The sequence below is a fragment of the Dendropsophus ebraccatus genome, chromosome 1, assembly GCF_027789765.1.
Source record: "Dendropsophus ebraccatus isolate aDenEbr1 chromosome 1, aDenEbr1.pat, whole genome shotgun sequence".
Lineage (NCBI taxonomy): Eukaryota > Metazoa > Chordata > Amphibia > Anura > Hylidae > Dendropsophus > Dendropsophus ebraccatus.
Genome location: NC_091454.1, coordinates 166,838,766 through 166,853,823, shown reverse-complemented (window position 1 = coordinate 166,853,823; position 15,058 = coordinate 166,838,766). Strand labels below are relative to the sequence as shown.

Here is a 15,058-nt window from a genome sequence, read left to right as displayed (position 1 = left end):
GGGAAACACATCTTTGAACTGATCCCGTTGATTTCAATGGGACAGGTTAAAGTATCCAGCGTGTTAATAGTGCTACCGTACGTCCTAACGTTTACTATAAGGGTACAAACACACACAGCAGATACGCAGCAGATTTGATACTGTGTTCAGTTATTTAGATCTAATCTGCTGCGTATCGCAGCAGTAAATATGCAGCGTATAAGCCGTGTGTGTTTGTACCCTTAGCCAGAATAGAAGTCACAGATAACAATAATAAGTTCAGACTTATATCTGTGAGGGTATGTTCACACTGAGTAATTGTGACAGAAACTCTGTTGCAAAATCCTCAGCTCACGCCCGCTCGCGTCTCCGCCCGTGTCATAGACTTCTATGCACTGGTGGATTCTTTCGTCCGTCCAAAGAATGAACTTGATTATAGAAAGAGCAATACCTAGACCAGAAAAGTGAAAAAGAAAGGTCACACAATGAAGCCTGTGCAAATAACTGCAACTTTTTTTTTTCAATGCCAGAGAGCTGCAATACAAGCCGTGATAACATTTCTATGAGTTCATCAAATGGAAAGTATCTTTTTTTTTTTTTTTTTTTTTGGATGGTGGCTTATGGTGTGTCCCCTTAACTCTGTGTTATGGACTTGGTGTACCTCTGGAAAGGCTGAGCCATGTTAACAAAAGTCTAAGGGCATGGTCTAGTTTACCATATATATTGTTTATATGCCTTTAAAGGGGTTATCCAGGATTCAAAAGAACATGGCTGGATTCTTCCAAACTGCTGTACACACTTACTTTAATGGAACTAGGCTGTCATAACACAAACTGAGGACAAGAGTGGCACTGTTTTTTTTTTTTTTTTTTTTTTTTTTTTTTTTGTGTGTGTGCGTGTTTTTTTTTTTTAAGATTTAAGTCCTGTTTTTTTTTTGTTTAGTCCTGAATAACCCATTTAACTTGTGAGAAAACTTACAGAGCACAGTGATTTGCACACTCCCAGGTTAGAGTAAGTAGGAGTGAAACCTGCTGATTCATGGTCATTGAGGCTCAGAGCTACTAAGAACATCCACCAGCAGCTAGTACTGCACTTCAGGACACGTCTGTTATAATACATTAAAGGATATGAAAAAAGAGCAACACCCGTCTTCATTTATAGTATCTTTTTGTTTAGTGTATGCAGCCACCATGCAGACCTTTGTGTCTTTATGAATTCAGATTACTAAGAAAAGCTGCTTTATATTTTCTTTTAGCTGCACTAAAGGATCTATTGCTTGTAAAGGTGGGAATTTTGATGCCATAATATTTGCACTCCATATCTATAGCACCGCCTATATAGTAGCAGAAACCACCTCTCCCCTTGACAAGAAAAAAGCATGTTCTGTTCCTAGAAAGTTGAGCACTGTTTAATATTTGGGTACTTCTGCCAGGGGTCACAAGGAGCATCTGGCTCAGCCTTCGCTCCTGATTGGCAGAAAGCATCAGTCAGTGTCACAATAGTGCTGTATGCTCTATGTTATATGTGCAATCAAAATAAAATAAAGAATTGATAAAAAAAATATAGTGCTGTATGTTCCAACTGCATTGATATTAAAGGGGTATTCCAGTGAGCCACATTTATTTAAATAATGCTGGGACTGGTGAAGGGGCGGGGGGGCTATGTATACTTGCTTCCCCTGTCCCCCCACAGGTTGCACTCCAGTCTCCTGATGTCTATCTCCTCTGCCGGCTTCTGAGACCAGGTGTAGAGGCTGGCCATTCCTGTTCAGCAGTGTCCTGTCTCAGCCAGTGATTGGTTTTGATTCTACATTTTATCTGAGAAGCAAGCAGTATAGATATGAACCGGAGAGCTGAAACCAGACCTGAAGAGGGGGACCAGTGTAGGCAAGTATAATCCCCCCCCCTCCCCCTTTCACACATTCACAAAATTATTTAAAAAGTAGTACCTTGATACCCCATGTATTATTTACCATTTATCCAACAGACTGGTGATAAATACCTGATTAGAGTAGGCGCTGAGTACTAAAATGGGTATTCTGTCTCCCTCTTTTCTACTAGTCTAAAGATGACTGAAGGGATCAGTGGTTGTTTGTACCACTTCTCTCCCGGTGTAATCATCTGCTAAATACAACCCAAAACGGCTATCTTTGTCAGCCCCATAGACTTGGTAGGCAGTGCGCTTCATGGCTGCTTTGTCGACACTTCTCTACATTATGGTTATGCAGGGAGGTAGGGTGCAGCACTGGGGACCCCCATTCTAGTAATTGGGGGAAGGGGGCAGGGGGCATCTGGCTGGCTTTGTAAGCATTTTACTCCCACAGTAATAGCTGTAGCTATTAGTATATAAATGCATTTAGACCTTATGGGAATTGACCAGCTGTAATTTCTGTTCACACCTACATGTACACTTAATAACCTTTTTATTGTTTCAGAAAGGTTTACTATGGCAAGTGGCATAACTTTGCAAACTTAGCTAGTAGATTTGGGGGGCTAGTAATTTTTTTAGGGATGGAATAGTGACAACCTTTATTTAGGATACAGCATGCACAATTCATTATTATAGGGCTCACCTTGTCCTCATGGAGGCCTGCAGGGTTACACATCAGGAGTAGAGATGAGCGAACCTGGAGCATGCTCGAGTCGATTCGAACCCGAACTTTCGGCATTTGATTAGCGGTGGCTGCTGAAGTTGGATAAAGCCCTAAGGCTATGTGGAAAACATGGATATAGTCATTGGCTGTATCCATGATTTCCAGACAACCTTAGAGCTTTATCCAAGTTCAGCAGCCCCAGCTAATCAAATACCGAACGTTCGGGTTCGGATCGACTTGAACCCGAAGCCGGTTCACTTATCTCTAATCAGGAGACCTTCCGACTATTGCTTTGATGAATTCCAAGTTGCTTCACTTGCCATGTTAAAAAAGAAAGAGGAAAAAAAGTATACCATGTTTCCTGTTTTTTTTTTTTTAATATATTCCTGCAATGGATTGGCACAGAGGTCTGCACTATTCCATCCAGCAGAAAAATGCCCGATTCCGGCGCTCAGCGCTGCTCTTTTCCTGTGCATTTGCTTTGCTGGAAAACCATTCAAACAGAGGCCGAATGACACTTTTCTGGTCTCAGTGGAGTGATTGTTGTATGCACTGGGTGATTCTATGAATCGTGCAGCAAACGGACAGGATATCAAGGTTACCCTCAGCATTTCTGCATTGTACTGCTCAGGGTATGTTCCTGGTATCAGAAAATACTGTGTGAATATTCTGTAAGGGGCAGAGAATGCACTGCTGTATATTCCAGTGGACTTGAGGCTGTGTGAGGACAGGCTTCACGTGACAATTGCAGTGCATTAGTGTTTTGTTTTTTCTTGTCTTTGGTTAGTCAGATCAATTCTCAGATTATGTCCCAGAGGGAACAGAGGTATAAAGATTTCCCAGAGTTTTGGCAAGTAAAAAAAAAAGCTGCACTCTGGTTGTGTTGACCCTGCCGGCCTAGCAATCGGCTCCATTTTAGAAGCTGGTGTATTGAGAGATGCTTCTTCCTTGCTATGCCTTGTTTCAGCTGCAGCATTCTGTCTCTGATACATGTAGAGAGAAGCTCACATACAGCTGACCAGGGGCATAAGATATTAGGTGGACTACAGTTAGATGAACGGCGATGGCTCCTGAAACATATGTGACTGATCAGAGTTTTGATCTTATAGTTGCTGTTCATAACTTGACTATCACGCCACTATTGCATAGTCTTTATCCTTGGAAGTAGCAGTTCCCAAGGGAATAAAGCGGTAGTCTAAAGTATTGGAGCCATATGTTACCATGACCTCCTCTGGAATCACTATGGTGGCTTCTCACCAATATCACACTATATTTTTTACACCTATTATGTCTTGGGTGAATTTGGCTTTGGCTGGAAGGTCAACTAGCGCTGCAGCAGAGAAGCCTCTCCTTGGTAAGAACACATGGAAGCCACCTAGAGTTTGCAAAAAAGCACTTAAAGGACTCTCATAGTGTGACAAACAAGATTCTCAGGAACTTCTTGGCCTCAACTCTAGCAGCTATGTCTGGAGAAAACCAGGTATTGTTCATCACCTGTCCAATACCATCCTTATATAGTGAGGTATGGTGGTAGCAGCATTATGTGGTGGGGTTTTCTTTAGTGGCTGGAAATGGGGAGACTAACTACACACTGCCCAACCAAACTTCAGAGATATGCCTAGCGCAGACCTGATCCATTCTTTTCAGTAAATTAGCAATAATTTCTAACATTTTGTTCTCACTTTGTCGTTATAAGATACTGAGTGCAAAATAATTTTTTAATTTTTTTAATATTTTTTTTTGTGGGTGGGGGGGAATTACATAACAAAATACTGAAAGGGTGTGAAGAATACACTTGTATATCATTTTTGTTTTTTGTGTGTTTTTGTTGTTTATTCATCTCTTTTATAGAATTTCAACCGAGTGGTATTGTATTGTAGCCCTGGGTAGATACAGTCTTTGTTGTACTGTAATTGAAGCATCTTCAGTTCTCCGGGGACAGATGGCTGACTGCTGTGTTTGTGACTAATATGTATGTCTAATGAGTCCCTTAGAGTCACTTGGCTGTGGGGGTGAACTAGGAGCAGGATATGGCTTCTGTGGCTATTGTGGAATTAAAATTCAAGCAAACATTGGAAGTGAGGAAAATGTTTTGTCTAATCTGTAATGAGGGTGATGCTGAAAATCCTAAAAAGTAGCTGTCATTTCAAACAACTTTGCTGAAATCAATGGTACAAACAGTTTTAAGAAACTCTACTATAGGTTTTATTAGGTGAAAGAGCTTCCTTCTGTACTCACAAGTACCTCACCAAGTTCCCAGACCAGCACAGAGCAGTCTGACCTGTGAATCCAGTGTTTTCAGTGCCCAGCCTCCAAACTGCAGGGCTTTTTGTCTCCTTTTCCTGCTCACTTATCCATCTCAGCCCCTCCATGGGTTATAATGGACACAGCAAATCATTTCAACTTAAATGATGCAATAGGTAAACTCTGATAACAGACAATAACATTAGCTGACTGATGTATGTCACCACCTGACAACAAGTCGGTGGTGTTTTGAAATTTTTGTCTTTTAGAGAAAAGATCTTTTTAGCAAATGATGCTCTCAGAAAGATTGTTTTGCTTGGTAATGACCAATGCAGATTAAAATGTGTGTCTTCGAAACGATTTGTTCATCCATCAACTTAATTATGTATAATATATATGACCACCATTAAAGAATTTGCTCAAGACTCTGTCCCTGGATTACCATTATGTATGTTTCTATTAACATTTCCCATATATACAGTTTCCCCCAATAATAAGACTGTCTTTATATTAATTCTTGTGTCCAAAGATGCGCCAGGTCTTAGTTTCCGGGTAGTTTTTTTTTTTCTCTCTCTCCTATGAAGAATTCCCATTTATTGTTGAACTAAAAAAAATGAACATCTTTTATATAATGTAGAGTCTGGAGACTGTAACGCTCTCCCACAGCAGTTTCTGGACCACTTCTACAGTAGGAACGGTGCTACAGCTTTCGACCACCAGGGGAAGCTCATCACCGCACACTCATACAGCAGGAACAGCGTATGGTATAGCGGCAGCCGGCGGGATAACGGTTGACTGTGTGCAGCGGGGATAGCCGCATGATGGCCGCAGAAGGGAACATAGGGGGAGATTTATCAAACATGTTGTAAAGTGAAACTGGCTCAGTTGCCCCTAGCAACCAATCAGATTCCACCTTTCATTTTCCAAAGAGTCTGTGAGGCATGAAAGGTACAATGTAATCAGTTGCTAGGGGTAACTGAGCCAGTTCTACTTTACACCAGTTTGATAAATCTCCCCCATAGGGTTTCGGGACAGGTGACGTCTTGATGTCTTGCATGCAGCGGATGGTGAAAATTTTTTGTTTTTTTATGGTGACAGTGCCTCTTTAACTTTTGGAAGGTCTGTTCAAATAAGTTTATTATCAAGCTATAGAAATCCAGGCCTTATTTTTGTTTCCCAGGCAGTCTGGGTCAGATAGTAAGCTAAGCCTCCCCCCATCCTCCATGATGAAAGTCTGCTCCCTACCGCTATTGTCACTTCACATTAGACCTCTTGGGAGCTTTTTATTACAGGTTCACAAAAACCGTGAGGTCAGAACAGCAATTACGAGAGGCTTGTGTGTTTCTCCCTGTTCACAAGCCGTAGTCGTCACTGTTGCTTAGTCAGTGCTAACAAGCTGCTTTGTTAATATACGCTGTACTTCACATAACGTTTCTTCCCAGCACCTTCTTATGTCCATTACCATATACTTGTGTACCATAATCTATAAAGAGTAACATCTTACATATCCTAACTTTTTCTTATTCCCAATTCTACTATCTTTATATCTTTCTAGAATGTAAATTGTGTAATGTACATAATCTGGTCTCGTCTATCGGTCTGTTCCCATTTGGCGTTTGTATATTTGTAAGTCGTAGATTTATGTATTTCTTCTGTTTTTAGTCTAGCCTTGCACTTAGCAACCAGTCCCATCTAAGCTCTGCTTTAATTTTGTATTCTGCTCATGAACAATGGAGGCTGTGTAGTGACTGGTTGCTGTGAGCAACCAAGATTAGTTTTTACTTTTGGCAATTTTTGATTATGTATAGATTTTATATACACATAGTTAGTAAAAACTGAGAAATTGTCTTTGTTGCCCATAGCCACAAGTCACAGCCCTGCTTTGATTTCATATAATGACCTTGAAAAATGAATGCTGTGCTCTGGTTTGTTACTGTGGGCAACAAAGACAATTTTTATTGAGTTTTAAAATCCTCTGTGTGATTATAATCTAAAAGCTCCCCTATACATTGCCCGGTGGGGGGTTGGACGGGGGGTACTGTGATCGCCACTCATTTACTGAGCCTGAGCCATGACACAACTCAATCATGTGGCTGGGTGGCACCGACTGGCACTGGATCATTCATAAGACTTTTGGCCTAAGACTTTTTAAAATTGATGGCCATCTTGTAGTCCTTTCAGGCCTCTCATACATGCAGTGGAAAGAATCTGCAGCTAACTGAACATGTTAATGATTGCTGCTGACCCTTTAAGTGGCGTGCAGTCCTGGTGTAGGCCACATTGATCTGGGATTCTCGAGCACTAGTGGCTAATGGCTACAATGATTAACATTCGGGACAGCCACGTGCTACTGCCGACACTTTTACGAGCAGCCTTAGATGGACCAGTTTTTAGGAATAAGCATTCTTACAAGCATTCCTTTGTCCTATAATCTGTTCCTGTAATGGCTCCTGTGAGGACGGCTGCCTACTGAATGTGACCCTGCCTAAGGCTTCATTTTGTTGTGGCCGAATGTAAGAGTAGCACTAGTAGCATCAGCGCTTAGTTTGGTAAACATGGCTTGTATGTTCTTATTCTTCTGCAGTTGCTTGTCGCATGAGAAAGTCACCTGTGATCTCCTTTTTTCTTGGGTTTCTTTTATTGTCTACAGTTGCGAAAGTCAATTCCATGCTTAAAAACGACTCTGTACCCCAAACCGCTTGTACCTTTGGATAGCTGCAACTTTTTAATTGGGTTATTAGCTGAAAAATGCTCATGAATAAAAATGCTCATGAAAAAGCAGTTTGAAGCTCTCCCCCGTCTTCATCGTTCTCTTATGGAGAGGGCAGAGGTTGAGGGAGATGAGGCACCAAAACAGGACAACAAAGAGTTAATTTACAGCTACATCAACGGACTATCTCCGCTGAAGTCAGCAGTGACCTGAATAGCGGCTTTCACACAGGTCCCGCTGTGTAATCCTTTGTTCTCTGCTCTCTGCTGGCGACTAATCTCCCCTCTCCATAGGGTACACAGGGCTCGACTGATGCAAAAGATTTGAGATTTCCTGATAATGAGCAGTGAATGAGAGAGGGGGGAGGGCTGGGGAAAGGCTTTTTGAATGCAGATAATGGCATATTTGCCTAATAAACCCAATTAAAAAGTTTCTTAATCGCCTGGACTATTGGTTTCTGAAAAAAAATAAAATAAATAAATAAATATATATATATATATATATATATATATATATATATATATATATATATATATATATATATATATATATCAGCACCACTTTAATCCAAGATCTGTCCTGGAGTCAATTCGGCAGGTGATGCAGTTATTGTCCTAAAAAACTATTTTTAAAGTTGCAGTGCCCTAGGCCTGTGACACTGCTCCGTCCCTCCTCCTCGCCGCCTTCAGCATTAGGAATGCCCCTTGGCAGGATTTCTCCTAATCATCATCACTTGTCTAAACACTGCACATGTGATGTGGTTCCCTGGAGCCCAGTATAAAGCTCCTGAGCAGCCTGCCAGCAATGGCCTCTCTGCCTGTCAATCACCCCCTCCTGATAGGCAGAGAGCGGTGACGGCAGGGAGCCGTCCAGATGACTACCTCCCTGCCTCTGCCTGTGGCGCGCTCTGGTAATAAAACTTGTTTTTTTCCTGTATAAAGCTCCTGCAGCAGCTGTGGCCGGTGGGCTGCCTCAGGAGCTTTAGGGTGCATTCACACGTACAGGATCCGCAGCAGATTTGATGGTGTGTTCAGTTATTTAGATGAAATCTGCTGCGGATCCGGTACGTGTGAACGTACCCTTATACAGCGCTCCAGGGAACCATATCAGCCCAATTGAGCTGATTTGGTTTCCTTTAACAAACCAGCACATGTGCAGTGTTCAGAAAAGTGATTATTAGGAGAAATCCTGCCCAGGGGCATTCCTAATGCTGAAGAAGTTGGGGAGGAGGGACGGAGCGACTTCGCAGGCCTAGGGGGCAGACACTCAAGGCCACGCCAATTTGACACAGGGCTGAAAGTTTAAAGTTTTTTTTAGAACAATAACTGCATCATCTGCCGAACAAGATACAATAAACCTGCAGCAATTATCAACAGTACACAACCTGAAAGGTTAACATCTACATGACAACTAGGTGGTCAGATTACCAATGCACACGGATGGGAGAGCAATGCTGGAAGTACACTTTTAAGAATCAGTCATGAATTTTTAGCTGATTAGTTGTTGGAGCAAATGGCCAAATCAATTTTTTTAAATTTTTTTTTTTTAAGGGGAGGGGGGTGTTAACACTGCATTATTTTTTAACTTAGCTTTTGGGTAGATTAGATAATGCTTATTGCTACATCTGTTCACATTGCTACATCACAGTTATAGCGTTTATCTAGACACACTATTTTTTTTTTTTTATTAGATTTTACTAGGGGCACGACCACCCTGATTCCCCAGTTCTCAGTCTGACATCATCTGACTTCATCTTTATTACTGCTGCTTTCTGTTGTTCAACAGTAACTGCCCGCTCACTGACTGAGGTGGGATGTTAAAATGTTAATTTAAAAAAAAAAACATTGCTACTTAGTGTCTTGAGTGAAAAGAGTTAAGTGGCAATGCACAGCATTCACATTTAACTTCTTCTTGGCAGGAGGCATACAATGTATAGCCACAGTCCAGCTTGGAAACAGGAGCCTTCTGCTCTTAAGCAGGAGACCCCATTTAGAGCAGGGCCTCCAGTCCAGTAACCATGTACTGTACAGCCCCAGGAGGTAAGCATCACCTCTTTACTCCTTACATTACATGGGCTAGGTGATTTGCACTGGAGTGTACAACACACAGGTTTGCAGCCCCTTTTACATAATTGCAGACAGTATAGTTACCATTTATTTGATTAGACCCTTCTACACGTGTAGTTGCTACAGTCTGTGTGAATAGAGCCTAAAGTCCACTGCAGATTTCAGGCAGAAACATACCCTAATAGTAAGATAAGCTGCTTGTTGTTCATAGCCCATGCCAGTATTTTAAATTATATTACCTCGATTTATCTTACAATTTGTCTTCAGAACCCAGTAGAACAATACCAGCACCAGGTAATCAATCAGTTATGTATGCCATATAAAGTACTAATGGTACTTTTACACGGAGCGATAATTCGCCCGATCGCACGATTAACGATTTTGAATGAACGATGCTTTTTTTTATAAAGATCAGCGTTTAGACGGAACGATACATTGCACGGAAAAATCGTTTTACGATCGTTTTAGCCTATCTGGCACATAGGTGAAATTGTTTAAAGACTGTTTACACTGAACGATCTGCGAATTTTTTGCGAACGATCAATGATAATTTGAGATCATGTTGAAAGATCAAAATGAACGATTTCTCGCTCGTCTTTTGATGGTTTGCTGCGTTTACACGTACGATTATCGTTCGAATTCGATCATTGTGCAAATTTGAACGATAAATCGTTCTGTGTAAAAGGACCATAAGATGTGATCACTTCTATCAGCTGCACCTTACCCACAGCTGGTTAGCACTGCACTGGTGAGACCCATCTTACAGGTGGCGAAGCATTGGTGTAGATCTGGTAAGCTGATACACAGGTTCTGCCACTGTATTCAAACAGCAGCAATGTTAGTGTCAGGGTGTTTTTTTTTCTCTGTATGACTGTAAGCTGTGACTCCAACAATAGCAATACTACAACTCCCCTCTGCTGTCAGTGCATGATGGGAATTGTAGTTTTGTTAGACAGCAATGATTGGTTGCCATGGACATTTTGTGTTTTTTTTTTTCATTTTTCTTAATCCCACCCCATGAGTGTGTCTGCAAATGTTGTACAATAAATTTCTTGCATAATGTTATGTATAAAGTAATGTTCCAGGAGCTATTCTAATCTAAACTTGCCATTATAAAAAAAAAAAAAAAAAAAAAAAAAAAAAAAAAACCTTTTTACATGTTGCATAGCCATATTTTGACTGGTCAGGGTCTGAGTGTTCATGATCTCTAGATATAGCTGGGAGAAGTACATGGTTGATTAGAGATTTCACTCACTATAACAGCTTGTGACATGTCAAAAAAATTTTTTTGGGTGTTGACGGGAGCACTTCAACACAAGTGCTAACAAAGTCAGTTGTATAGCTTCTTATGCAGTGTGTCCTGGGTTATAGATGTCCTGTTATATCAATATTCCCTTTGGTTTTTCAGGTTCAATTCCAAAAGCTGCAACAGTTGCGACTTGCACAATCTCGAGCTCAGTACTATGGTGGTTCTTTGCCAAATGTTAACCAGATTAGCAGCAGTCCATCTGATTTCCAGGTAAGATAGTGTAACTGTATCCAGGATTTACTGCTATTCACATTATATATTTTGTGCCTTACCTCTAAGCCTTTCTCTCATTTCAAGAGCATAAAAAGAAATGGCTATTATTGTCTAATCCTATTACTACTATCTACTTGGCTGTTCTAAAGCAGACTCTGCCATACTGTAGTTGTCTCTGTAGTTCACAGGTTGTCACCTAGCTTTGTTAAGGCCCTGTTACACAAAGTGATTACCGTACGATATCGGCCATTACAGCCCATAATCGTTTAGTGTAATAGAAGAAAATGGTCAGCAGACATGCATGATGTCGGCTGATCGTTGTCTTTCAGCAGGCTCAAACGCCAATGATCAGCCTGGCAACGATCTGCTGCTGTCGCTCCATGTTTTTTTAACATCATGACGGCCATAGGAACCCACCCTTAATGATTTTTATTTAAGGGGGAAATGCTTTTTGACATGCTGACATGGGGGTGGCTTCTTAACAACTTAATGGGGGGGGTCCCATCTTTTTTCCATCTACCAGAATAGAGAGCTGCTCTGAGCTGAGGTTCCTTTGGCTCACTCTCTCATTACATAGGAAATGGCATAAATACAGGGGATATGTTTAGTTTCACAGACTTTGGATGTTAGCAGCTGGTCTCTTAGAGAAGTTGGACCATGGCAATAAGCTGACCACCAGCCTGACTTCTATTCAACAAACCAAATCTTCATCATAGTGTGTATTTAGTTGGTGCATACATAGAGCTTCTTTTGGAGTTTAGCACAAGTGGGCAGCGGATACGGATTTAGCTTCAGGGTACAATGTAGATATACCTCAGAGCAGGCTTCCTATAGATATGTAAATAGCCACTTAATGTAATAAATGGTCAGACAGCAACTGAATGTGGCTCAGCCTTATATAAGAGGCCCAGCTTGCTGCATGACTCTGATAAGAGCCTGAAGTGTATAGAGCTGGATAGAACAGGCGGGCTTTTGTTTTGTTTTTTCACCTGTGAAAGTGAATTTCTGTAAAACACTGAATGTTGTAAGGATCTCACCTCTCTCTCTCCCTAGGTGTTGGAAGTGACTCTTATAATTATTTATAGAATTTCACTTTCATCCACTTTTTCTGTATATTGTACCCGTCTAATGGAAAACTATCTAACCTGCTGATATTTTCCTTTAGTGTACGGGGCACGGAGTATGAGGGTAAGCTTCTCCGCAGTGATTTTATTAGCAGTTAGGTACCATCTTAGGTACCATCCTCAGTGTACCCACCGATCCGGCCTGGCTCCCAGGCTCTGCTGTTATTCATTAGGAGGGGCGGGCCAGCCAGGGGCGGATTGGCGCACTGGGGGTAGTAATCCCACCCCCAGTGTACCGAAACTCCTCAGTAGCATAGAAGATAAACTGCTAATATCCCAGAAATAGTCCTAAGGATGAAGGGAAGAAAGTTACCATCAACCTCAGCATCTCTAGCGCAAAAATCACAACACACAACTATGACATGTTGCTGCAGTTGTATTTATTTCTGCTTCTTAATATACAACTATTCTATGTATTACCACTATATATCTGGGCAGTGTTATCTGAATACCAGGTCACATACAGATACCATGTGTAGTTCTTTTTTTTTTTCTAGACAGGGCAATGTAATAAGAAGGGTATGTGAGATGAATTTAAAATACATGTATATTAGAACACTGTACGATTTCCTATCTTATACATAATAAAAACAAAAATGGACAACCCCTTAAAGGACAAGTGCCATGAAAAACTTTTTCCCAGTAATTGAAGCACATTACAAAGTTATATAACTCTGTAATATGCTTCAATCACCTATCTGCCCCCTTCCCTGTCTTTTCCCCCCTCCACCCCCCACCAGGAAGTGTCCTGACTCACACAGACCTAATTACTGCTGTCACCGTCACCAGGCAGCTCCTTCTTGTGAGGATGAGTCATCAACAGGAGGGCTGGTCTAGGTCCTGTTACAGCAGCCCCCCCTCCCCAGTCCAAGTGATGGCTTGCAGTTGTTCAGCCAATGGGAGCTGAGCAAGCTGAGTCACCTGACAAGGCAGGGGAGGGGGGGGAGGCTAGTGTAACAGGAGAAGGAGCTGAGAGAAGAGCTTGGTGACGGTGACGACAGTAATTAGGTCTGTGTGAGATAGGACACTTCCTGGTGGGGGGTGGAGGGGGGAAAAGACAGGGAAGGGAGGCAGATAGGTGATTAAAGCATATTACACAGTTATATAACTTTGAAATGTGCTTCAATTACTGGGAAAAAGTTTTTCATGGCACTTGTCCTTTAAACATTCTATGGCTCCAGTCGCGGCCGATATTTTAGCATTTTTATTATACTGATTATATGACTTGATTCACATGCAGTATTTGGTGGGGGTATTTTAGCCAAAACCAGGAGTGGAAAAACACTGAAAGACCTACATTAGAACTTGTTCTGAGGTCATTTTCGGCACATTGATGTCTGTGACATAATGCATGTACCACTCCATTTCAGTGTTTTATTCCTATGAAGGAACATAAAACTGGAAGTCAGTATGAAGATGTGAACAGAGGCTGAGCTGTTATGTATATTGGACCTGACATGAATTAGTCCTAGTTCTGCAGTGATCTGCTCCTGTATAGATGGTGGCTCATTCCTTACTTCATCATACGTATATCTAAAACAATAAAAAAAACACTTGTATTAGTGCCAGCTACACTGGTCAGCAGGGCACAACCATGACACAGTAAGCAGGACTGAGGGTCATTTTGACCTAAAAAAAAACAACCCTTTCGTGACCCAGTCACTGTCTCTATTTGGTTGGGGCAGTGGCTGTGTGGAGTCGTATTCTCATCCTTTCTCTGCTGTGATCTCATCATTCCTATAATCTACTTTGACTAATGTGAAAAGATATTTTCTAAAGTTATAGACGTGACCCGGTCCCTTTTACTGCCCACCCGTTCCTCTACCAGATGTGACATATATAAATAATTCTCCATCCCAAGACCTGGAAGTATCTAGTAAAACCCAGCGTGGGATAGAAGACTGAACATCTGTGAGATATCCTGAAGCTGAGAACCTTGGAAGCCGCAGCAGGGACAGAGTTTCTCCTTGTTTATTGACAAGGCCTCCATTTCCTCCATGATCTGTGTGTTACAGATGTGTAGGCAATAGCCACTTTATGGCACTATGTTCCTATATCCTGGTTATTCAGGTGTGGCTGTTTTCATTACTTACCTCCGGTTGGGTGACTATATAAGAGCTGTATTCACACTTCTTGCTTGGCTTTGGTAATCGTCGATATCCATGTTCTGTTTGATGGCGATTTCAGAAGCAGCATGGTTTTGATTGGCTGAGACTTGACCCCAGTGGAGTTGGTAACTTTTAGTGAATGGTTGTGATGCTCAAGTTCACATGAACAAGTGTTTCATGGCTCTTTGTCTCTAGGGAGCGCTCATTGCTACTGAGATATTTTAAAACCGGGCCATGTCACACAGCTGCTGGGAAGACAAGATGGGTCAACTCTGTGTGGGGTTCATGGAAGATATTACAAGTGTTACTTTACTGTTAGATCATGGAAATAAAATGAATAGAAAAATTAAGTTAACTGGTGACTTTCATATTGTAAATACTATCTCGCTCATATATTAACCCCTTAAGGGCCGGGCCTGAAATGGCTTTAGGGATCGGGCCAATTTTTACTTTTGCGTTTTTGTTTTTTCCTCCTCGCCTTCTAAGACCCATAACTCTCTCATTTTTCCACCTACAGGGCCATGTGAGGGCCTGTTTTTTTCAGGAGCAGGTGTACTTTGTAATAGCATCTTTCAATCTGCCATAAAATGAATGATTGTGTAAAAAATTCTGAGTTCCTGTAGAAAAAGGGAAGCAGAATCCATGTGGTTTTCTCACTGATTTTGATGCTGATTGTCCATTCAATATAAACAGGACTTTTTTGCAAACAGAT

At 41.4% G+C, this 15,058-nt stretch overlaps 1 protein-coding gene across 2 annotated transcripts in view; it reads left to right on the top strand.

Annotated features, from left to right (window-relative positions):
• Positions 1-15,058, top strand: part of CRTC3 (CREB regulated transcription coactivator 3) — a 79,864-nt gene that overhangs the window by 18,715 nt on the left and 46,091 nt on the right. For both annotated transcript variants that reach the window (XM_069983815.1, XM_069983824.1), the window contains exon 2: positions 11,001-11,111. In XM_069983815.1, coding sequence (XP_069839916.1) covers positions 11,001-11,111 — 111 coding nt within the window. The remainder of the gene's footprint in view (positions 1-11,000; positions 11,112-15,058) is intronic.